General features: G+C 37.3%; 2 protein-coding genes across 5 annotated transcripts in view; one reads left to right on the top strand and one right to left on the bottom strand.

The window, feature by feature from the left end:
• Positions 1-25,252, top strand: part of USP8 (ubiquitin specific peptidase 8) — a 153,715-nt gene that overhangs the window by 85,386 nt on the left and 43,077 nt on the right. For 2 of the 4 annotated variants that reach the window (XM_004377655.3, XM_023732471.1), the window contains exons 11-20: positions 1,984-2,559; positions 4,589-4,675; positions 7,115-7,195; positions 7,580-7,842; positions 9,781-9,993; positions 10,438-10,648; positions 11,205-11,441; positions 12,026-12,168; positions 14,002-14,134; positions 14,269-15,920. In XM_004377655.3, coding sequence (XP_004377712.1) covers positions 1,984-2,559; positions 4,589-4,675; positions 7,115-7,195; positions 7,580-7,842; positions 9,781-9,993; positions 10,438-10,648; positions 11,205-11,441; positions 12,026-12,168; positions 14,002-14,134; positions 14,269-14,454 — 2,130 coding nt within the window. In that variant the 3' untranslated portion in view covers positions 14,455-15,920. Of the gene's footprint in view, positions 1-1,983; positions 2,560-4,588; positions 4,676-7,114; positions 7,196-7,579; positions 7,843-9,780; positions 9,994-10,437; positions 10,649-11,204; positions 11,442-12,025; positions 12,169-14,001; positions 14,135-14,268; positions 15,921-25,252 lie in introns of those variants that run through there. The other 2 variants (XM_023732470.1, XM_023732472.1) reach the window with 2 other exon arrangements.
• USP50 (ubiquitin specific peptidase 50) overlaps positions 15,957-25,252 on the bottom strand; it is a 36,315-nt gene continuing 27,019 nt past the window's right edge. The window contains exon 7 of the mRNA XM_004377701.3: positions 15,957-16,344. Coding sequence (XP_004377758.2) covers positions 16,153-16,344 — 192 coding nt within the window. The 3' untranslated portion in view covers positions 15,957-16,152. The remainder of the gene's footprint in view (positions 16,345-25,252) is intronic.

Genomic DNA, 25,252 nt, shown 5'->3' on the forward strand with positions numbered 1-25,252 from the left:
TTTTTTTTTTTTTTTTTTTTTGTTTGTTAATAGTTCAGCAGGATTTGAGGATGGGAGAGACAAGTAGAAAAGTATTTGACTAAAGGCACAGGGCAACCTCAAGGAACAGTGAGTAGTTTTGGCATGTTTGCAGTCAGGTCTTTTTTGGAGAGATGAGAGTGTAATAATAGATGAGATTGGAAAGATGGTCAAGAGTCGCCAAGAGAGACTTGGTTAAATTTGATTTTTATTCTGTAAGCATAAGAGAACCACTGAAGAATTTTAAACTTTCAAGTGATGTGATCAGAACTGTGCTTTTGAGATGAGGGGAAAATAGACTGAGCTGTCAAAATGTGGGTGGAAATAGCATTTCTTTTGGTTCCTGGTCCACTTATTATTGTTAACTTCGTTCCCACAAGTGGTTCTTCATTCTCAAATAATATGTAGAAAAGAATAGTTTGGTGTTTTTTTTTAACGAAGAGGCAAAAAGAAGTGAAGAGGAAGGAATGATTTCTTCTTCCTGTTTTATTGTTTTCTAGTGGAAAAATATAAAATTCATTATGTAAGAACTATGGGCAAGTTGTTACTGACAGATGTGCTTATAAGTTCTTGTTCCAGTAAACTGTATTCTCAGGAAATGATGGTAGGTCACTTCTAAGAATGATGCAGAGTTAGTATGCTGTTAAATTGAGGTAATAGACATTTAACTAATGTCTCAGAAATTTAGGTAGTTTAATTATTACTGAACTGGAAGGATACCAATTAGTATCTCATCTCCTGTGAGAGTTGTTGTGGAATATTTTATTCATTCCCTCAGCAAGATATTTGTTGACCTTATGTCAGGTACATTCTCTACCCTCCTGGAGCTTATATTCTAGGAGGGAAAACAAATTTTAAACATCGTTATTTAATCAGAATCCCAATAAGTACTATGAGGGAAAAGAATGGGCTATTATGAGAGCATATATCAGGGGACTCGGCTAGTTTTAGTCTAAGACTTCGGGGAAGGCTTTTCTAAGGGAGAAACGTTTAAGCTAAGACCTGATGTTCTGGTAGGTATTATCTAGATAAACAGCTTGTGTAAAGGCCTGGAATTGAGAAGGAAGATGGCATCTTTGAGGAATTTTTTTAAAGGCAAGTATGACTGGTATATAGAGTAGTATAAGAGGAGACTTAAGAGGTAAGAAGAGATGAGACCACCCAGGCCTTCCAGAGTATGGTAAAGACATAATCTGAATGCAGTCGGTAGCTACTTAAAATAGGGGTTTAAGCAGAGGAGGGACATGGCCAGATTTGTGTTGTAAAGTGATTGCTCTGGCTACAGTGTGGAGAAATAGATTGGAAGGGAGGCAAGAGATGATCTGGGGAACCAGATGGAAGCTGTGCTATAGTCCTGGTGAGAGGATGTTGGCAAGACTTGCCTGGTGGTAGTGGAGCTGGAGGGAGAGAGATATAAGAGGAAAATAATCAGACTGTAGAAAGGTAGGAGAATATATCATAGAAGACTCTCAGGTTTCTAGTTTAAGTAACTGTGTGGATAGTGGCTACATCCAAGAGATAAGGAACAATTGAAGGTGACCGTGTTTGTGGGGAGAAATCATGAATTGCATTTTGACAATATTGGGTTTGAGGTACACGTGCAACTCTCACGTGGAGATGTTAAATAGGCAGCTGGATACGTGGAAATGGAATGTAAATCTAGGCGTCCCCAGGTCTAGGTTTTATGTTTTAGAATAAAGACATTATTAACTCTTCCATATACAGAACATATCAGGGTGAATTGAAAGAGCTGAGTAGAGAGGAAGTGTCAGTGGTGTTTGAGCGTCTCCCATGCCAGTTCTGCCTTATGAGAAATCCTGACATTGAGTGATCTACAAATATGCATTTTGGCAGACATTTTCTCCACAAACTGATGGTTCTTTCGTCACCACACAGTTTCAAGAACTGAGATTACATTGCTGAATTTTGACAAAAATATGTTTTGCTCTGTTTTTGTTGCTATAGATTGATCGTACTAAAAAGCCAACATTAAAATTATCTGAAGATCGTAATATAAAATCTGAAAGTACAGACCATGAGCAACAGTCTCCTCAGGATGGAAAAGTTGTTCCTGATCGTTCCACAAAGCCAGTATTTACTCCAACAGCTGCTACATTAACAAATGAAGAAAAAGCTCGTATTCATGCAGAAACTGCTCTTCTAATGGAGAAGAGCAAACAAGAAAAAGAACTTCGGGAAAGGCAACAGGAAGAACAGAAAGAGAAACTGAGGAGGGAAGAGCAAGAACAAAAAGCCAGAAAGAAACCAGAAGATGAAGAAAATGAAATCACAGAGAAGGAACAAAAAACAAAAGAAGAAACAGAAGAGAGAGAAAGTGAACAGACCAAAAAAGAAGATAAAGAAACCTCAGGAAAGCGAGGCAAAGAAATAACAGGAGTAAAAAGACAAAGTAGAAGCGAACATGAAACTACTGATGCCAAGAAATCTATGGAAGACAGAGGGAAAAGGTGTCCAACCCCAGAAGTGCCAAAAAAGTCGACAGGAGATGTGCCCCAGATAGAAGATTCAGGTTCAGGCAAGGTGGGTTGAAACAAACAGTATAAATTGCCGGCTAAGTGAAACAAAATGTGTGTAAAAAAGTGCTAACACCACAGTCATTCCATAAACAGGGCAGACATTTTGTCTCTTGTTTCATCAATTCATGTAATATTGGCAGTAACCCATTAATGTTGCTTTTTTCTGCCCTTGGTTATATACTCAAAATTGATCTCCTTAAATTTGGGGAATATTTTTGTGTTATTTTTTAACCTAATAATACCATGCTTTTCTTTTGTCCCTTCATTGTGCAGTTAACAATATCTTTTTCATTTGAGCCCTGAATAAGTTTTAAAATAGCAGGAATCATAGCTCTATATACATAAATATAAGTGGAAATACATTTTTGTTAGTGTAAAAGTGACTTCTGATGGAAGGCGAAATACAAAATGTCAATTTCTATTTCTCATGCAGCAGTTCAGACATACTACAAAAAATAACAGTTTATTAATGCAGCACTTATCCAGGAACACTTATCTGGCAATCCCAACTGTCAAAAATATAGTTCCTATGCAAAAAACCCAAGTACTCAGAATTGGGAACGTGGAACCCAAGCACGAAAATTTCAGCTTTCTTCATGGGAGATGTAGAGCTTGTGAACACTTATTTAAGATGCAACTTAAGTATTATTCATTGAATCTACTATATGCCAAGCATTTCTCCTACCTTACCGTATTTATTCCTCATCGTAACCCCATGAGGTATTAAATTTACAAATGAAACTGAAACTTAGACATTAAAGTAGTTTGGCTGAGGTCATATCAGCAGTTAGATTCCAAAGCGACTTCCTTTCCATCTTGCCATACTTGAGACGCAGATAGTCATTAGAACTTAAAGTATTCACATTTCTGGGGTCATTTGGTATAGGTGCGAAATGTCCCTACAGATTTAAATAGCCTAAGATTATCACATTATAGTTATTGATGTTTCCTATAATATAATGGGAGCCCTGGTTGCCCAGTGGTTAAGAGCTCGGCTGCTGACTAACAGGATGGCAATTTGAATCCACCAGCCGATACTTGCAAACCCTATCAGGCAGTTCTACTCTGTCCTGTAGGGTCGCTATGAGTAGGAATTGACTCAATGAAAACTGGGTTAGTTTGGTTTTTGGTATAATGTAACAGACTGAAAAAGAGTTAAGATTGCATTTGTTGCATTCTCCTTTTAAAAGTAGATGAACATGGAATTCTAGAATAAGTTTCATTAAAATTATTGCTAATTTTAAAAAGTTTCTACTTTGCTATAGTAATTTTTAAAATAAAAAATTAAAGTGAATTTTATGTTATATCACATCTGTGATATGTTCCAAGAAGACATAAAATGGAGTTGCACTTTTGAATATTGCTTCATTTCAAATTCTATAATCTGTTCATTTTCTTTAAAACTTTAATTTTTTTGGAGCATGACCCCTTTCAAGGCAATCAGAATCACCTGGGGCTTAAATAAAAGGCTAGTGTTCAGATGAGGCCATGGTGAGTATACACAAATGACCAGCATCTTGTACTCAGCCATGTATTGTGAATCAGTCGATCTACTTTGGTTTCCATCTTTTTTTTCCACACTAATTCATCAGAGTTTCTTAATTCTTCATCTTTAGGGTGTTAGGAGATTCCAAATGGGCTTTAAAACCTTTAATTGAAAGCAGGGCTTCGAACAGGTTTGTTCCAGTTCAAACCTCTGTTGAGAGTTTGCATTTCTAACAAGTTCCCAGGAAGTTATACATAAGAATCACCTGGGGATCTTGTTCTAAAACAAGATTCTGATTCAGTAAATCTGGGGTGGAAATGCAGATTCTCAGCAGGGGTTCAAACCAGAACAAACCAGTTCAAAGCCCTGATTGGAAGTATCTTTTGAATTTGACAGTAAAATGGAATCAAATTTTCAGAGGCCTTGTTTTTTTCTCTTTTGGCGCTTGCAGTCTAATGGATTTGGTTGTATTAGCTAGTAACAGGTAGGTTTATGTTGGGGAAAGTTAAAGTTTGCTTTCACTTCTGAAATATTAACAATTTTACAGCCTGTTAAAATTAAAGGACAACCAGAAAGTGGGATTCTAAAGACAGGAACTTTTAGAGAGAATACAGAGGATACCGAAAGAAATAAAGTAAGTAGTTCATTGCGGGAAGTGGGGAACTGGGGGAAAAACATGGATTAATAACCACGTGATTATCGTAATCATATTGTCATCCTCCATTGTAAGATCTACTCTCTGAAGGGGATCTTTGCCATCTTTGGTAGCTGTTTGTTTGTTTTTACATGGTTGATCCATTGATATGCTAAAGGAATAGAAGTTTGTATATTCTATTCATTTTATAAAATGAAAAAATCCTTAGGCCTTTTATAAGACATCTTTGCCTTTGTTTTTATTTAAGAGCTTTGTTGAGGTGTAATTTATATACCATAAAATCCACCCATTTTTATTATACAATCCATTGATTTTTCGTAACTTACAGAGTTGTGATGAAACCATTATGACAATCCAGTTTTGGAAAACATTTCATCACACGAAAACGGTTCCTGTGCTCTGTCGTAGTTACTCCCCACTTCCACTCCCAGCCCCAGGCCGCCATAGATCTACCTTTTCTCATCATTTTATATAAATGGAATTATACAATATATGGTCTTTGTGCCGGGTTTCTTTTACTTAGCATAATGTTTTTGCAGTTCATCCATGTTCTAGCATGTATCAGTAGTTCATTTCTTTGTATTACTGAATAGTATTCCATTGTATGGATAATACCACATTTTATTTATTCATTAACAGTTGATAGACGTTTGGATTGTTTTCTGCTTTTGGGCTATTATGAACAATGCTGCTATGAACATTCACCTACAAATCTTTATGTGGAAATATGTTTTCATTTCTTTTGAGTAGATACCTAAGTATGGAATTGCTGTTTTATTCTTGTTGTTAATTTGTTTGCTTGTTTGTTTGTTTTTAAACTTTTTCTTTAAAACTGCCAAACGTTTTCCAAAGTACCTACCCATTTTACATTCCCACCAGTAGTGTTTGAGGGTTCTTATTTCCCACCGTTCTTAGTAACATTTATTATTGTCTGTTTATTTTATTGTAGCCACTCTAATGAGTGTAAAGTGGTATCTCATTGTGGGTTTTTTTTTTGTTGTTGTTGTTGAGAATGTACATAGCAAAACATACACCAATTCAACAGTTTTTACATGTACAACTCAGTGACATTGATTACATTCTTCAAGATGTGCAACCATTCTCACTCTTCTTTTCCAAGTTGTTCCTCTCCCATTAACAGAAATTCACTGCTCACGTCTAATCTTCCGAGTCGCTGTTGTCAATGTGATCCCACATACATAGTTCTTACAAGAGCATAATGCTCAAGGCAGACATTTTTTACTAGTTAAACTATTGCTTGGTTTTAAGAAGACCTTTAGTGTGGATATTTTTAAGGTTTAAGGATTATCTCAGGGCAATAGTTTCAGGGACTCATATAGCCTCCATGGCTCCAGAAAGTCCATGAGAATTTGAAATTTTGTTCTGCATTTTTCTCCTTTTGATCAGAATTCTTCTATGGAATCCTGAATCACAATCAAAATGTTCAGTAATGGTAGGCAGGCACCATCCAGTTCTTTTGATCTCATGGCAAAGGTGGTAGTTGTTCATGGCCATTGTGGTTTTAATTTCCTTTTCTGTAATCATCAGTGATTTTGAACATCTTTTCGTATGCTTATAAGCCATATGTTTAATCTTCAGTAAAATGTGTATTCAAATCTTTTGCTCATTTTTTAATTGGATTATTGTGTTACTGAGTTACATGAGTTCTTTATAATATTCCGGATACAGCCCATTTTTCAGAAATGTGATTTGTAAATACTTTCTTCTAGACTATGGCTCATCTTTTTATTTTATTAATGTTGTCTTTTGAAGCACAAAAATTTTGTTGTAGTCTGATACATCAGTTTTTTCTTATATGGATCATGCTTTTGGTATTGTATCTAAGGAACTCTTTGCCTGATCTGAAGTCCTGAAGATGCTCGCCTGTGTTCTCTCATAAAAGTTTTAGCTTTAGGTCTTATAATTAGGTCTGTGATCCATTTTGAGCTAATTTTTATGTATGTTGTGAGGTAGGGTCTAAATTCATCATTTAGCATGTGGATATCCAATTTTCCTATTTGCATTTATTGTGACAATTTTTTTTCCCAACACACCGATTGTGTTTATTATGTGTTTATGTTCAACAGAATGTATATATTTTAAGATGTGAAGAATGTAAAGATAGTACTTAGGTGGCTTATTATCAGGCCTTTTTGTCCTCTGTTATTAATATCAGTTTTTAATCCATGGAGGTGAGAGGTTGGTGCCTTAGTATATTGGTCTGTATTTATACACAGCATTTCATAAATATTTTGTGCAAAGAATAAATATAGAAGATACATTCGGAGATCAAGAGAACTGTAGGCAGAATACAAAAAATATCAAGAGAAGTCAAGACAAAGTTATTGGACTTGATACGAGTAGCTTAGTGTATGGCAACATTAATTCAAAAATCAGATTTTTTTTTTTTTAAACTAGGCTCAACGAGAACCTTTGACAAGAGCGCGAAGTGAAGAAATGGGGAGGATTGTACCAGGATTGCCTTCAGGCTGGGCCAAGGTAAAAATCAAAATTAGCACAGAAATAAGATGATTGCTGTGTTCAAAAAAAAAATTATTTTTTTGCTTATTCCGCATTTTCCCTAATGCAGAGTCAACCCTGTTTCTTCATTACAGAGGACATAGGTCTTTTCCCTAATTACAGCAGGGTTCGATGTCTCAGCACCCAACCTGGGACATGCTGGCTAGACTATATGAGCATTTGTGGCATTTGTCATTAAGAAACAACAAAGTATTTACAAACCTAAATTTTTTGGAAGTTTAATCATAGAAGTGATTATTGCCGTTTTATTCAAATTGTTTTAATCCAAAAGTGAATTTAGCAATGGAATAGTGAGTCACTTTGTTTGTTTATGTAATGATTTTTTTTTCTTTTCCATGTGAGTTTCTTGACCCAGTTACTGGAACCTTTCGTTATTATCATTCACCCACCAACACTGTTCATATGTATCCACCGGAAATGGCTCCTTCATCCGCACCTCCTTCAACCCCTCCAACTCATAAAGCTAAGCCACAGGTTCCTGCTGAGCGGGATAGGGAGCCTTCCAAGCTGAAGCGCTCCTACTCCTCCCCAGATATAACCCAGGCTGTTCAAGAGGAAGAGAAGAGGAAGCCAGCTGTAACTCCAGCAGTTAATCGAGAAAACAAGTAAGTTTATTGAGCTCCTAGAACTAGAATACTCTGTTATGTTTTAAAACTTCTACTCTCTATCAGCTTATTAGTATCAGGGAGTCAGAAATTTCTGTGGATAGCTATCAGCCATTGATGAAAAAAGAAATGAAGAAAATATACTTGGCTTTTTGCCCAAGTGCTAACTTAAATACCTTACCAGAGAGGGTTATCACAAGTATTAGTGTAGATATAAAAAGTATACACATTGTATTTGGAGGCAGCATGCCACAGACTACATAGAGTTTTTCTTAGACCTCCTATAGCCCCTAAATGTCCGTTTGATGACCTTAACTTACAGGTTGGTTGAGTTTGCTTTGTTGTAGCACTCAAATTCCAAACTTCTTCCCCCAGCCAGTAATGTGAGAGCAACATTATATAGTATTAAAATAACAAGCATTGTAATGTATCAGCTCCTGATCCTTGTTCTGTTCCTTTTTCCTTCATTGCATTTCAGCTATTCTGTGTACAAGTAGTGATCAATAGCTTAATTTAAGTTTCCCAGAACAGTATCTCATTTAGGTGTATTCCTGAGTTCATCCTCTTTCGAATCCTCTGATGCTCCTGGCTTATGACTGATATGGTTATGAGGAGATGATTTTCAAGTCTACCTACCACTCTAGTTTTTAGGGGGAGAGGAGTAAATTGGGGAAGTTTAGATAGGAGTGTAAGTAGATGAGCTTGTGTTTCCATTTACAGTACTCTCTGAATTGCTGAGGCATTCCAGCCGGGCTACCTTCCTGGCCCTTTCATAATGCAGCCCAGGAAGCATGCTTTTCCCTCCTGGAATGTCCCTGCAAGGTGGAACTATATGGAGGAGCTTTTTAAATTCTATAAATCTAGTTACAGATTTTAGGGCTCATTATAAAAACTGTTGATATTTAATTCCTTTTTGAATTATTACTCATACTAAACTTTGTTGATTTAACTGTTTTTAAAGACTCTCATCCTTTTATATGTATAGAACAGAGGAAGAGCACGAGTGCATGATCTGAACCCATGTAAAAAAAATGCTGATTGAAATATAGTTTAGTCTTTTCTCAGTATTCCATGTTAGAGTTGGAGGAATGCTAGGGATTGACAGTAAGAGCAAAAAGACCTATCAGTTAAGAATTTTCTTAATGCCATAGCAGTCCTAGAAGTTCCACTTATAAATCAGATATGCTCGGAGACATTCTCTAGTCCACTGCTGTCCAGTAGATCTTTCTGTGATGACGGAAAGGTTCTGTACTTGTGCTGTCCAATATGGTGTGCAGCTAATTGAAATGTGGCTAGTATAACTGAAGGACTGAATTTTAATTACTTTAAATTTGAATAGCCACCTGCGACTAGTGGCTACCATGTTTGTCAGCCCAGCTATAGACTTTGGATTATGTTATGTTGTTGTTAGGTGCCATCGAGTCACTTGCAACTCAGAGCAACCCTATGTACAACAGAACAAAGCTCTGCCCAGTCTTGCACCATCCTCACAATCAGACTTTGGATAATACTACCCAAATAACTTTCCTCCTTTGATATATCTACACCTCAGTAATATATTTTTTGGATACATTGTTTTGCATTCTGCTTGAGTTCAAACATTTAGTAGTGCTAAACTTGCTGGGTTAGTTAAAGGATTTTGAAAGAGCTTTCCTTGTTCATGAGAAGTCAAACAGTCCATCTCAGGGTCTCTGTAAGAACCATGGACCCACATAAGAGGTTAAAGGTATTTGTTCCATGGGAGGATCCCAGGATACAACCAGTGTTACCCAGATACTACCTTATGAGGGCCAGCACCCTATAAGTTACCTTCTTAACTGTTCAGAGGATTACTGGGGTACAGGTGCTAGAATTTGCTGCCATTTGTACAATGAACGTTAATTGCAGATGCTCTGCATTTTAAGACATCTTGTCTTTTTTTTTTTTTCCTTTCTTCAGGCCAATATGCTACCCTAAAGCTGAAATCTCAAGGCTTTCTGCTTCTCAAATTCGGAACCTCAATCCTGTTTTTGGAGGATCTGGACCAGCTCTCACTGGACTTCGTAATTTAGGGAATACTTGTTACATGAACTCAATATTGCAGTGCCTGTGCAATGCTCCACATTTGGCTGATTATTTCAACCGAAACTGTTATCAGAATGATATTAATAGGTAAAGAGATTTCATAGTTTTTGCAATATGTTAAAAGGTTGGTATCACCACACTACGTTACCACCCAGCTCCAGAGAAGTCAAATTAGTAAACAGGAAAGTATCTTTACTCTTAAGAAAAATGTGGAGAAAAGCGTTCTCTGATTGGTAAAGGACAGACGGGGAAAGGAGCAGTGCAGAAAGGCAGAACCTCTGCCATAAACTGGGGCCTGTTAGTGGTAGGAGGAGACCGTTCACGGCCGTCAGCCACAAGAAGCAGGTTGGAGGGGAATAATATCAAGGTAAGAGGCAAATAAGTCTTTTGTAGTAAAACTCGGAATAAATAAGTATTTTAGTGTAGGGTGACAATATACAAGCAGTTTGTCATCAAGAAGCCACTGTACCGTAACTTTTTAAATTTTCCTTTATTGCTTTTTTTTTTGTCATTTTAATTTTATTTGCCAAGGTCCAATTTGTTGGGGCATAAAGGTGAAGTGGCGGAAGAATTTGGGATAATCATGAAAGCCCTATGGACAGGACAGTATAGGTATGTCAGTCCAAAAGATTTTAAAATCACCATTGGGAAGATCAATGACCAGTTTGCAGGATACAACCAGCAAGATTCACAAGAACTGCTTCTATTCCTAATGGATGGTCTCCATGAAGATCTAAATAAAGTAAGAAATTTGATATTTTCTAAGTTGCAGAAGCTCTTCAGGTGCTCAGTAGCACTTTAATCTTTTCATAGCAATGTAAAATTATAGTTGGTGATTGTTCAGTGCTAGTTTATTCAAATCTAGTGACTTTGTACTAAGATGTGGAACTGTAAAACAAATACATTTCATGGGAGTATATAGAGATATATCTCCATTCATGAGGCTAAGACAAAGAAATTACATCTAATTGTTGTAGCGTTAATTTCCAGCTATGTGTGGGATGTCGTTTTCAAATCAGACTTTTCAACTTTTTAAATAAAACTTTCTTAAGAAATTCCAACAAGTCACACCATTTGATAAAATGAGTTTTTTTCTGGGGGCGGGGGACGGTTTTGTTTTTGGGTACTTTTGGGGTTAAAATTGTTTTTTCATAGCACTTGATGAGATCAGAGCTCCTTTATGAAGAACTATGAGTGTTTCTAGATCTGAAAAGTATATTTAGTTTTATTCTTTCAATTTTATATTTAAGTGTTGTCTTTGAGGTATTAATACGGAGTTTAAATGCTCTTATTTCCAGGCTGATAATCGAAAGAGACATAAAGAAGAGAATAACGATCATCTTGACGACTTTAAAGCAGCAGAGCATGCTTGGCAGAAACACAAGCAGCTCAATGAATCCATCATTGTTGCACTGTTCCAGGGTCAGTTCAAATCCACAGTGCAGTGCCTCACGTGTCACAAAAAGTCGAGGACATTTGAGGCCTTCATGTATTTGTCTCTGCCATTGGCGTCCACAAGTAAATGTACACTACAGGTGAGTTTAGAGTGAGAGAAAATGATTTGGATAGAAATACTGTTCTTATGCATATAGACATGTACTTTATTCAGCCATTTATTTCTGGTCTTTTCCTCTAAGAATTTTTATAGGTAAATCCCACACATATATTCTGTTGTAATTAGGACTGTATAGATTAGAAAGTATTAGAAATTTTTTTTTTTTTAATACACATTCTTTCAGAAATTTCAAAGATTCATTTGGAAGGTGATGTGAAGACCTTAACTTGGGTGTACTTTTTACAAGAGTGTGGTTTACATGGGCTATCAGATAAATATCTGATCCCCACATAGCAGCAATGTCGTTTATAGAGTGTGCGCTCTTCCTCCTGCTTCCTCCAGAGCGTCATTTTCTCCCGCAAGTCTTCCACGCTCGCCCTTCTTCCCTCACCAGGGCATGGACCACACACTGTCGTGGTGCTCGCTTTACTTGTCTGCGTTATCGTGTTCTAATTTGCTGCTGTCTCCCTGCTGCCTGATAGAGTGGCTCATTGAATAGGTGCTCAATGATTCTGTGTTGAAGACATGAATTAATGAGTATCTGTTACTTGTTTTTCCCACCAGGATTGCCTTAGATTGTTTTCCAAAGAAGAAAAACTCACAGATAACAACAGATTTTACTGCAGTCATTGCAGAGCCCGACGGGATTCTCTAAAAAAGATAGAAATATGGAAGTTGCCACCTGTGCTTTTAGTGCATCTGAAACGGTAAAGGAACAGGTTTTTCCACTTGTTAGCAAATTTTAGATGAGGGAATTCTAAGTCCTCTGTGATTTACACTTCATTGTAATGCCTGCTAAGAAATCGTAACAAAGAGGAAGGTTATCTGGTTAGTTCACCTTGGTGTTTGCAATACCAGAGCAAAGTGACAATACCACTGTTCCATGTAATTCGGTGTTTAAAAATCAGTGAAGCTAACTAACCATCGTATTTCATATATAAAAATTTTAAATCATTACAAAACATCAAGTGAAAACATATAAAAGCAAATGTATAATTCTAACAAATTATTAGCAGATGAAACTTAACGTATTTAGAAAATAAACATAACAATGAAATACATGATTTTATAAAGTACAGCTTTAAAAATTAATGATGCAGGTATATTTTTGCCCACATTTTTCCAGCCAATGAAAAATATCTGGTGCTGTAGTAGTAGAGGAGCCTGGTGACACAGTGGTTAAGCACTCGACTCCTAACCAAAAGGTCAGCGATTCGAACCCACCAGCTGCTCTATGGGAGAAAGATGTGGCAGTGTGCTTCTGTAAAGATATACAGCCTTGGAAACCCTATGGAGCAGTTCTACTCTGTCCTACAGGGTTGCTATGAGTCAGAATAGACTTGACGCCAATGGGTTATAGTAGTAGAAGTCCTTGGGTGGTGCAAACAGTTATTGCAGTCTGCTGCTAACTGAAAAGTTGGAGGTTCAAGTCCACACAGAGGCGCCTCAGCAGAAAGGCCTGGCAGTCTACTTCTAAAAAGTCAGCCATTGAAGACCCTGCAGAGCACAGTTCTCCTCTGAAACACTTGGGGTCGCCATGTTTTTTTTTCTATAGTAGAAGGAATAATGGTGAGAGAGTTGTAATACATGTCCCACTTTTTTCTTCTGATTTTTTTCATCTTCATGTATTCTGTCTATAGAGTGATAACTTTGACTTGATTTTTTAAACTTTTTAAAGGAAGTTTTATCTTTCTTATTGAGAGCTGTAATTTTTGTTTCAAAGAAAGCATTTCTGTTTTATTGTTTCATCTTGTATTATGGGAGACTCTTAGCAGTTACTTAATGACAATTCCACTATTGACATGTTTAGATTCTTCTTGTGTGAATTTTTTTAACAAAGGCCTGTTTTGTCAGTTATTATTTCTTCATCTTCTTAAGGATTATGGGGGTATTTATAGGCGGACATTCTGTGAATGAGTACATATTTGTTCTCAGTTTAATGCTGCATATTACTCTTGAGGAATATCTAAAAATATAAATGGTCACAATTCAGATTTTCTGAAATAACTATACCAACAAAAATGCCAGTATTGTTTAAAAGGAGCAGAGTATGCTGGGATAGCGGGATGCTGTCATTCCTGTCACTTGTCTATCTGCTTGCCATTTCTGATTCTGTTCACCCCAAATTACACGCTTAATCTAGAGTAGTACTCGGTCTTTCCTCTGTTTCTTGTGGTGATTAGCATTATAAACATGTGGGTTTTCAAAGAAAATCTTTATAACTTTTTACCTTTGTAGAAGACTTGCCTAAGGGTCAGTGGGCCATGATCAGTGGACCAGAGTTGTTCTACCTCTACCACTCTTGCTGTTTGCCCATGGACAAGTCATTTAATATCCATGTGCCTCACTTTCCTCATTTGTAAAATAGAAATGGAACCAAGTGTCTGTAACAGGTCCCTCCACTACTAAAATTCTGAGTCTATGTATTTTAAATGGATTTTACGGTCCTGGCTAAAATCCTGATAGTTAATGAATGACTGAGGGTTCATTCTGATGTCTGTGGTCTGTCAGTATCATCACCGTAATGTTTTGCTCTGCAGTTTTTCCTATGATGGGAGGTGGAAGCAAAAATTACAGACATCTGTGGACTTCCCATTAGAAAATCTTGACTTGTCACAGTATGTTATTGGTCCAAAGAACAACTTGAAGAAATACAACTTGTTTTCTGTTTCCGTAAGTATCTCATTGAACTAAGTACTTCATTTTTTTTCCCAAGCAAATTTATAGAGTAAGAACAATGTGAAGCTTTGAAATTACTGACGTATTTTAAATCACTCAGTTTGGATTGCTTTCTCTGTTTGGCACAGAATCACTATGGCGGTCTGGATGGAGGCCACTACACCGCCTATTGTAAAAATGCAGCAAGACAGCGCTGGTTTAAATTTGATGATCACGAAGTTTCTGACATCTCCGTTTCTTCTGTGAAGTCTTCAGCAGCTTATATCCTCTTTTATACGGCATTGGGACCACGAGTGACTGATGTAGCCACATAAGGAGAACTTAATAGTAAGCTAGTTATCTTTTAAAAGGCTCAGAAGCACAGCTCTTCAAATGCTTACAGTTACTGGAAAGCTCTTGCTGGCCGTTTAGAGTAATTCTAGGGCAGTGGGAGTTGTTACTATATTTCAGGTCAGTGCTAATATCAAAAAACTGACTAATACCATCTAACAAGTATTACAGTAAGCAACCCTTACAAGTACCATTTATTTCAAAACAACTTTTTTAGTCTGCTCCAAAGTTAAAATAATTACCTAGTTAAGCATTATTATTCTGTTGTTCTACAGACCATTGTATCCTTTCCTTTCCTTTTCACTGTATGGCCTTGTCACATTTCTGAAGCCCAGCTTCATCAATTATGAGTCCTCTAAAATGACATAAAGCAGATAACAATGTATGTGTATATAGTTATTGCACACTTGCACATCAAATTGATGTACATAATATAACGTGGTCCTCTCATTAAGCCTAGAACTCAGAGAGGATTGCTTTTTTTTTTTTTCCCCCTGGGTCACTGCAGTGCTTTCTTAGGGAAATGACAGGGCAAAGCTATTTTTCTGTTGGCTTTGGGCTGTATTTGTGCACTAAATCTTTATTCTAAAAAATAAATGGAAATTTTTCTTTAATTTTTTAAAAGAGAATTTTATTTACACTTACATTGAAATCTTAATGAGAAAAATAACTTAAAACCCTGTGAGTGTTCTGCCTTTAATGTTGTATGATCAAACACAGTACACTCGACCCTAGATTTTACACACACCCCTTATATATACACACACTGTATCCTGCTGCATTGATTTAAAGTTATTTCACTTATCCTGTTGCATCAAGGCTCAATTCCATTCTAACTTCAGCTGGACACCTGCACTGCATGTCACACTTAACAATTCTCAGATTTGAGGTCAAAATAAGATATAAATTAGCACCCACGTTCACTGTATCAGGAGTAGTAGAGTTCTTAGGATTGAAGTGATAAGGGATAGGAGTCAGGCGTCACTGCCAAGTGAACTACATTATGAACCACGTCTTCACAAAGTGATGTGTTAAAAGGAATAGAGGAGCTTAGACTTTACCATTTACCTCAGGGCACTCAGTTGCTATAGATGAAGTCATTAAGACGCTCCATATAACAATGAGATTCTAAAAGTGCTCCTGAAAGACGTTACCACTGGTGGACTCTCAGGGAGAGGATGAAAGGATGGGTTTTGAATTGTGAAGGTGAGAACTTTTCATGTTCTGCAATTAGTCTAAGAGACTTGCAGCTTCTTTACTAAATGATTTTATCAATTAAATATTTTCAAATCACATTCTTAAGGTCACAGAGCCATTTGAACAAAAATTATTTTTGTTTGGCTCCATGAAGTATCTTTGGAAAATAATTTGCTGAGTATACATAATTGTAATGAGAAATTTGATGGTAGAAATCCACCCTAATAAACACGAGTTTGAAGTCTGAACTCCATACAAAGTCTGCAGTGGTTTACAGGGTCCCATCCATTAGCACTGCATTATTTTCACAGTACCTTTTCAGTGGGCCAGACTCATGTTTTTTACTTTATAAAAGGTTGCATAATATGCCAGAAAGACTTAAAAACATATTAGTGATGCAAGTAAATTGGAAGAGTTTAATGATAAAGCAAAACTTAGCTACCAGTTTCTAATTGCTTGTTTTACAGTTTTCAAAAAATGTTTTCCTAGCTCTTGCATTTTTGTATAGGTATAGAAAAGGGCTGGCAGCTGTAGAACAGGAGATACGCTGTTGTGGTTTGCACTGAAGTGTTTGGAATCTCACTGACTCGTGTATCATCAAAGCTATACCAGCCCTGGGTGACTGAGTTCCTGCAGAAAGCGGTGTAGTGGCCACCATCCAGGTCACCAAAGTGGTTCTGTGGGAAGAAGGAATATCTGGCTTAGTGTTAACGTGCGACTGCTTTAACTGTTAGAACAAGAAAGGGAGGGCAAAGAATACTTTTTATACTTCTCCCTTATACTGAATTAAAAGGAAATGATAATTTTGTTAAACTGAATCGTACATATATAGCCTAACTGCTGTATTGCTTTTCATCCACTGGAACTGCTTATATATTATTCCCATTGACTATTTAACAGAATTTGTGAATGAAATAGGACAATATTGGGCAGCATCTGACCCATATTTATCAGTTAAACTTACTGATCACGTTCTATATATAGACTGTTAACACATAGGGTTGCCATGAGTTAGAATCAGCTTGACGGCAGCTAACAACAACAACAACATGTTGGGCATTAAAGGAAATTTTAAAATAAGCAAGAAAGTAGTCATCTTTCCTAAATGAACTTACAGTTTAATTTTGAGGTCAGATTAAGAATTAAAAAAAAACATTTAACATAAGGGGAAAAAAAAGACATTTAAACAACTGCATTGCTGTGGCTCAGCTTAAGGGGGTTGTGCAACACCCCCTTCAGTCATTTAGGGTCCAAATAAGAACCTTTTCCCAGAAATGAAAACATTGGAGAATCTCACTTCTGGAAGGGGTTATGGTGTAGAGTAGGGGTTGGCAAACCATGACCCATGGGCCACATCTAGCCTGCTGCCTCTTTTTGTATGGCCCATGAGTTAAGAATGGTTTTTATATGGTTCAAAAAAATCAAAATAATATTTTGTGACACGTGAAAATTCCATGAAATTCCAATGTTGGTGTCCTTTAAAAAAGCTTTTCTTGAAGCACAGCCATGCGCATTCATTTTACATTTTGTCAGTAGCTGCTTTCATGCTTCAAGGCAGAGTTGAATAGTTGCAACAGGGACTGTATGGCTTGCAAAGCCTAAAATATTTACTAGTTGACATTTTACAGAATAAGTTTGCCATCCCCTGGTGCACAGGAAGGGAACTGAATTTTTATAGTCAATTTCTACTGTGAATTCAGCTGTAATACACAGTGATTTCAGGGAAATTATTTAACCTTTCTAAACTTTAATTCATTTGTTAAAGTGGGGTAATAAGACTTGTCCTATACAATTATTGTCAGATAGCTTTTATATTACAGAGCTAGCACAGAGGACATGCTTATTAAACGTTTCCTTAGACCTCCATCTTCTTCAGCCCACCCCTCCCATTACTGTAGGAATATTGTAGATATATCCCAAAGCTGAAATTTAAAAGATCCATGTTCTGGGCCTAGTCCTTGCCATGTGGCCTTAGGTTGACATGCTTCAGCATCATTATGTATAAAATGGTACCCATAGTAGTGTGATATAATTTGATTGTAGAAAAACAAAACATCTGGTGGATGGTGTCCAGATGAGGAAGTGATGTTCTAAAGTGGTTAGACAGACCACAGCTGAATATTGTGTTCAGTTTCGATAACTTCATGTAAAAAAGAAAAAAAGCATTGACATAACGGTAGAAGAGGGTGAAGCATCTTTCTAATGTCCATTTCCAGCAATCAATGCAGACAGCTCCAGAAGGAGAGAATATAGAGTATGGAAGCAAGGAAATACTTCACATGATAACGGCTGAAAAATGATTAATAAGTGACCTGAATCTTCAAATTTAAGAAATACAACAAATCAAGGATAAATAAAAACAAAACTATAGGCAACAAAGGCAAAGAGAAAAATCTCAAAACCAACCAGGAAGAAAAGACAGATAACCCACAGAAGAATTGCAAGCAGATGGTAGATCTCAATGGCAACAATGGAAATCAGAAACAATGCAATAGCTTCAAAATGATGAAAGAAAACTGATAATCTGGAATTTGATTGCTCATTCAGTTATTCACAATAAATTAAAGTGAACTAAAGACTTTTTTCAGTCAAAGACCAAAAAAATTTAGGATAACATACCTTCACTGAAATGTCTACTGAAATAGGTCCCGCTCAAATAAAGGAAGAACTGATACATAAAAGGGGTTGGTGAGCAAAGACATTGGTAGAGATTCTGGCAAATTTATAAATCAACATGAACTGTAAAAAGCCATGATGAATAATATCTACTTTGATATGAAACCATATGCTGGAACACAATATCATAGGTAGGTGTTTCAGAGTTACAGTGTTCTAAGATGCTTGCATTTGTTCTGGAGAAGAGTATAGGGATATTCCACCACCCAAACATCATTTTGTCATATTGTGGTGGCTTGTGTGTTGAGGTGCTGGAAGCTGTGCCACTGGTATTTCAAATACCAGCAGGGTCACCTGTGTTGGACAGGTTTCAGCAGAACTTCCAGATTAAGGTAGACTAAGAAGAAAGGCCCAGTGATCTACTTTCAAAAATTAGCCAATAATATCCTTACGGTTCACAGCAGAACATTGTCCAACTCGCTTGGTTTGGACGCGTCATCAGGAAGGATCAAGTACTGGAGGAGGACATCATGTTTGGGGAAGGAGGGCCACTGAGAGTGAGGGGGACCCTTGGTGATGTGGATTGGCACAGTAGCCACAGCAATGGACTCGAACATGCCTGCAATTCTGAGGGTGATGCAGGACTGGGCAGTGTGTTGTTTTGTTGTACACAGGTTGCCATGAGTCAGGTCAGCTCAATGTCTCTGTGTATCTGTTGGAATATTATTTAACTTTAGATTTTAAGTCAAGTATGGAAGCTGAAGTTTTAAGGGTAATTGCTAAAGAATCTATACAACTTCCAAAGTTATAGAGGGAAAACTTTATCAGTTGAGTAGTAAGGAAGAAAAAAAGGCCAGGGGAAATGTCTAATCAGGTTAACAAAAAGTACAAAAGATAACAGAAATAAATCCAAATTTATTACTAGTTTAACTATATGGAAATATATGAAACAGCAAAGACTGACAGATTGGATTAAAATCTAGTTCTGTATTCTACAGTATAAAACATTGAGAACTTGGAAAAGGTTGAATTTAAAGGGATAGAAAAAAGGTATAGTAGGCAGATACTACCAAAAGAAACCTAGAGTAGATATATAAATATCAGCTAAAATGGACTTCAAGACAAAAATCATTATAAATGACAGTCATTTTATAATGAAAAAAATAGTTAAGTCACCAAAAGATTATAATTCTGAACTGCTATGCACCTCGATAGATTTGCAAAAAACTGACTTAATAAATTCTGACAAATTACCTTCAGGGTTGTATCCTGTCACCATACTTATTCAGTCTGTATGCTGAGCAAATAAAAAGCTGGACAATATGAAGAAGAATGCAGCATCAGGATTGGAGGAAGACTCATTAACAACCTGTGATGTGCACATAACACAGACTTGCTTGCTGAAATCGAAGAGGACTTGAAGCACTTACTGATGAAGATCAAAGACTACAGCCTTTAGTATGGATTACACCTCAACATACAGAATCCTTACAACTGGACCAGTTAGCAACATCATGATAAACAGAAAAGATTGAAGTTGTCAAGGATTTCATTTTACTTGGATCCACAATCAACACCCATGGAAGCAGTAGTCAGAAAATCACATGACATGCTGCATTGGGCAAATCTGCTGCAAAAGACCTCTTTAAAGTGTTAAAAAGCAAAAATGTCACTTTGAAGACTAAGGTGCATCTGACCCAAGCCATGGTGTTTTCAGTCACCTCATATGCATGTGAAAGCTGGACAATGAATAGGGAAGACTGGAGAAGAATTGACGCCTTTGAATTGTGGTGTTGGCAAAGAATATTGTATATAACGTGGACTGCCGGAAGAAGGAACAAATCTGTCTTGGAAGAAGTACAGCCAGAATGCTCCTTAGAAGGGAGGATGGCAAAACTTCATCTCACGTACTTTGGACATGTTATCAGGAGGGACCAGTCCCTGGAGAAGGACATCATGCTTAGTAAAGTAGAGGGTCAGTGAAAAAGAGGAACACCCTCAACGAGATGGATTGACACAGTGTCTGCTGCAGTGGGCTCAAACAGCAACGATTGTGAGGATGGTGTAGGACCAGGCAGTGTTTCGATCTGTTGTACATAGGGCTGCTATGACTCGTAACTGACTCGACGGCACCTAACAACAAACCTTCATAATGGAAGATTTCAACACGTTTCTTTCACCTATCAATTAGAAAAATACATAAATAGCAGCTTTGAACAATAAAAGCTATTTTACTGGGCATAAAAAACCCAGCTCCTAATAAATAGAAAAATGTAAGTACAGAGCATAATCTTTGAACACAACACAATAAAATTAGCAGCCAATACAAAAAGATACCCCAAGTCCCCATACTTTTGGAAATTTAAAAAAAAAATTCTAAACTTTATAGAGTGAATAAGAAATTATAAATTAAAAATACTTAGGAATACACTATAGAATACTATATCAAAACATACGGGATGCAGTGATATCTGAGAATGTCTTTATAATATGGTACAGGGAAGGGAGTGGGTACATATTATAGATGAGTTGATAATGGTTGAAGCTGGATGATGGATGTATACCTGTTGCCATCGAGTCAATTCCAACTCATAGCGACCTTATAGGACAGGGTAGAACTGCACATACGGTTTCCAAGGAGCAGCTGGTGGAGTCAAACTGCCGACCTTGTAGATAGCAGCTGTAACTCTTAACCATGGATGTATTGGGGTCTGTCCTCTTTATTTGGAATATATATGAAAGTCAAGAGAATAGTAAGCATTAAATTCAGGATAGTGTAACCTCTAGGGAAGAAGGCAGGGGACTTGGGAAAGAAGCAAGCTGACAGATGCAATTGTATTGGTGGTGTTTAAGTTCTTAGGTGATGATTTCAGAGGTATTATGCTGTGTGACATCTGTATATCTTATATACATTATTTTATATTCATCAACTATTACATAATGGTATTTAAAAGAAAAAGGAAATAAAAGGATGGAAAAAGAAACTGGCATAGTTTTATCAAAAAAGCATGAGAAAGGATAAAAGATGCCCCATAATGATAAAAGGAACAATTCACTAGAAATAAAGTTGCACACATAGCTTCAAATTATGTAAATAAAAATCACAGAATGACTAGAAGAATTCGACAAAATCACAGTCTTTTAACACATCTTTCAGTTACCAATTTAAAGAAGCAAGCGAAAGTTTATTAACAGTACATAATATTTGAACATTAAAAATATTAATGGGCATATATAGAACTCTAAAAACCTAATTTCAAAATTCTTTTCAAGCACACATAGTCTGAGGTCACAAAGCAAGTACCAGCATATACCACAGAATGGATAACATGCTGATCATATTTTCTGACAAAAATGCAATTATAAATCAGTAACAAAAAGAACCAAAAAATCATGTTTGGAATTTTTTAAGTGCACCTCTAAATGACAAGTGTATGAAAACACAATAAAAGAAAGTAGAAGAACGGAAATAAAGATAAGAGCAAAAATTAATGAAATATAACAATGAAATCAACAAACCATAAGCAGTTTCTTTCAGATCAGTAAAAAACATTTAGCAAGACCAGGGGCGGGGCCAAGATGGCAGAGTAGTCAGGCACTTCCGGTAGTCCCTCTTACAAAGAAGACCTGAAAAAACAAGTGAATCGATTACAGATGACACTCTAGGAGCCATGAACATCAAAGGCAAAATTGAGGAATTGGACTGAGCAGCAGTAGGAGAGGCAGTTGGGAAGCAGCAAGGAGTCGCCAGAACTGACTTGGTGAGAGCAGGAGCCCTTCAGGCCGGATCAGCTCGTGGTGCATGGTGAGGCAAGCAGCGGCGCTTGGGAGGCATTTTCCACACTGGAGAGACCCAGTAGCAGAGAGTCTACTCAGCCATCCAGAATCGGTGAAAAGCAGCCCTCGAATGTCTAAAGATAAGTACCTGCTTCTGGCCCACCGGCAGGATCAAAAACACCCCACTTTGGGAAAAACCTCTCTCCCATTTACCTCCCTGCACTCTGCCCTGCACTGGGTCCAGGACCACTTCTGCGATTCCCAAGTCCCTGGGCCGGAAGTAGGAACCATCATGTGCCCCTTGAGCCATTCTCCCGGCCTTGGACAGAGAACAGATTAACAAATGGGAAAAAATAATTGGCCAGCTGCCCTAAGCCAGAAACAGGGTAGGCACAGCTCCTCCGCCTAGGCACAGGAATAAGGGGTCCACGGACTTTGAGTGCCTTTCCCCCTGCAGAGACTTGTATGGGTCCATTTCAGCAGAGTAGGCCCTTATTACTGCAGTACAACAGGGTGTATACCTGAAGTCTAACTTCAACTGTTTCAGTTGTGAAGTGGCAGGTTTGTGACATTTGAGACTGCTCTGTCCATTAGGGTCTTTCACCTACCCACATTGGGCCTGAGGACTGGTGGCTCCACCTATGCCACCTAGCCACCTGCGACAGGGGCCCAAGAATAAGTGGTGCCCCCCCCCCCAGTCCTTACAGCCAACAGCATTGGGTGCTCCTAGTCCAGCTGCAAAACCCACCCACCTACATGGTCTAGCGATAGGGAGACACTTTCCTCCCGGACACTCAGGGATGGCCGTTGGCCCCCTGCATTGCTCAGCATGTGACCCCCTTCTGCAGCCAGATGTTTGTGCCTACACCAATCACCCATGCCTGTCTAGGACTTTAAGTGAGAGCCTGAACCACACGTTTGGTGGCTGACTACCTGGACACATGAGCTGCATCCATACAGGAGGAGTGGGTGGGCTGCTGGGCTTACATAGTAGCAGGTCTGGCCACCTGGTGGCAGGACGTTGGAGCTTCAGGGGTGCTAGTGATCAGACTAGCTCACACAAGCACCCTATTTGGGCTTATCAAAACAAAACGAGGCTATGAAACAATAAGCAAACATAAAATAATAACTTATTGATGGCTCTGAGACAACAGTCAATATAAAAACACATAAAGAGGGAATTATGATGGCTTCAGCAAGCTCACAAAATAACCTAGAAATATTCCTCCTCCAAATTTCTTGGAATTACCGGAGGCAGAATACAAAAGATGAATATACAGAACTCTTCAAGAGATGAAGAAGGAGATCCGGCAAAACGCAGACCTAGTAATAGAGGAACTTAAGAAGATAAGAGCACACTGACAAATTTAACAGACTGCAAGAATCCACAGAGAGACAGCAATCAAACCCAGAAGATGAACAGTAAAGTTTCAGAATTAGACAATAGGAAGTCATAGGAGCAGAATTGAGGCAATGGAAGACAGAATTAGTGAGATTGAATATAAAGCACTTGACACCAACTTATTTGAGGAAAAATCAGATAAAAGGATTTAAAAAAATGAAACTGTGCGAACTATGTGGGACTCTATCAAGGGAAATAACTGACAAGTAAATGGAGTACCAAAACGGGGGATAACAGAAAATACAGAGAGAATTGTTGAAGATTTGTTAGCAGAAAACTTTCGTGAAAGATGAGAAAATACCCAACATGCTCATCAGACACCACTTAAGGTAGATCCCAAAGGAAAATCACAAAGACATACTATCATCAAATTTGCCAAAACCAAAGGTAGAGAGAATTTTAAGAGTGGCTAGGAATAAATGAAAAGTCATCTACAAAGGAGAGTCAGTAAGAATAAGCTTGGACTACTCAGCAGAAACCATGCAGGCAAGAAGGCAATAGGATGACATATAAAGCCTTGAAGGAAAAAAATTGCCGGCCAAGAATTGTATATCCAGCAAAACTATCTCTCAACTATGATGTTGAAATTAGAGCATTTCTAGATAAACAGAAGTTTTAGGGAATTTGCAAAAATCAAAACAAAATTAGAAGAAATACTAAAGAGAGTCCTCCAGTTAGAAAATCAGTAACATCAGATAACAACCCAAGACTAGAACACATATTGACCCAGATAGGGAAGTCACAAAAATAAATCAAGGCTAAAACACTGAAAATAGGGAAACAGAGATGTCAATATGTAAAAGATGACAATGTTAAAAAAGAGGGACTTAAAGAATGTAGACATAGATTTTTCATATGGAGAGGAAGTCAAGGCGATATAAAGAAATAACAGATTGGTTTAAACTTAGAAAAACGGGTAAATATTAAGGTAACCACAAAGGAAACTAACAATCCTACACATCAAAATAAACAAGAAAAATATAAAGACTCAGCAAACACAAAATCAACAATGAAAAAGATGAAAATACACAAAACAACTTAGTACAGTAAATTAAGTGTAACAAAGAAACTGTCAACAACACAAAAAAAAGACATCAAAATGACAGCACTAAACTCATACCTATCAATAATTACACTCAATGTAAATGGACTAAACCAATAAAGAGAGAGTGACCGAATGGATACAAAAAATGATCCATCTATATGCTGCCTACAAGAGACATACCTTAAAGACAAAAACAAGCTAAAACTCAAAGGATGGAAAAAATATATCAAGCAGACAACACTCAAAAAAGAGCAGGAGTGGCAATATTAATCTCTGAAAAAATAGACATTAAATTAAAATCCACCACAAAGGATAAGGAAGGACATTGTATAATGATTAAAGGGTTAATACACCAGGAGGACATAACTATAATAAATATTTACGCACCCAACAGGGCTCCAAAATACATAAATTCTAACAGCATTGAAAAGAGAGACAGCTCCACAATAATAGTAGGACACTTCAACACACAACTTCTGGTGAAGGACAGAACATCTGGAAAGAAGCTCAATAAAGACACGGAAGAGCTAAATGCTACAATCAGCCAACTTGATCTGTTGGACATATACTGAACACTCCACCCAACAGCAGCCAAATATACTGTCTTTTCCAGTGGACATGGAACATTCTTCAGAATAGACCACATATTAGACCATAAAGCAAGCCTTAACACAATCCAAAGCATCGAAATATTACAAAGCATCTTTTCTGACCATAAAGCCATAAAAGTAGAAATCAATAACAG

This window comes from Trichechus manatus, unplaced genomic scaffold (genome assembly GCF_000243295.1).
Source record: "Trichechus manatus latirostris isolate Lorelei unplaced genomic scaffold, TriManLat1.0 scaffold00052, whole genome shotgun sequence".
NCBI lineage: Eukaryota > Metazoa > Chordata > Mammalia > Sirenia > Trichechidae > Trichechus > Trichechus manatus.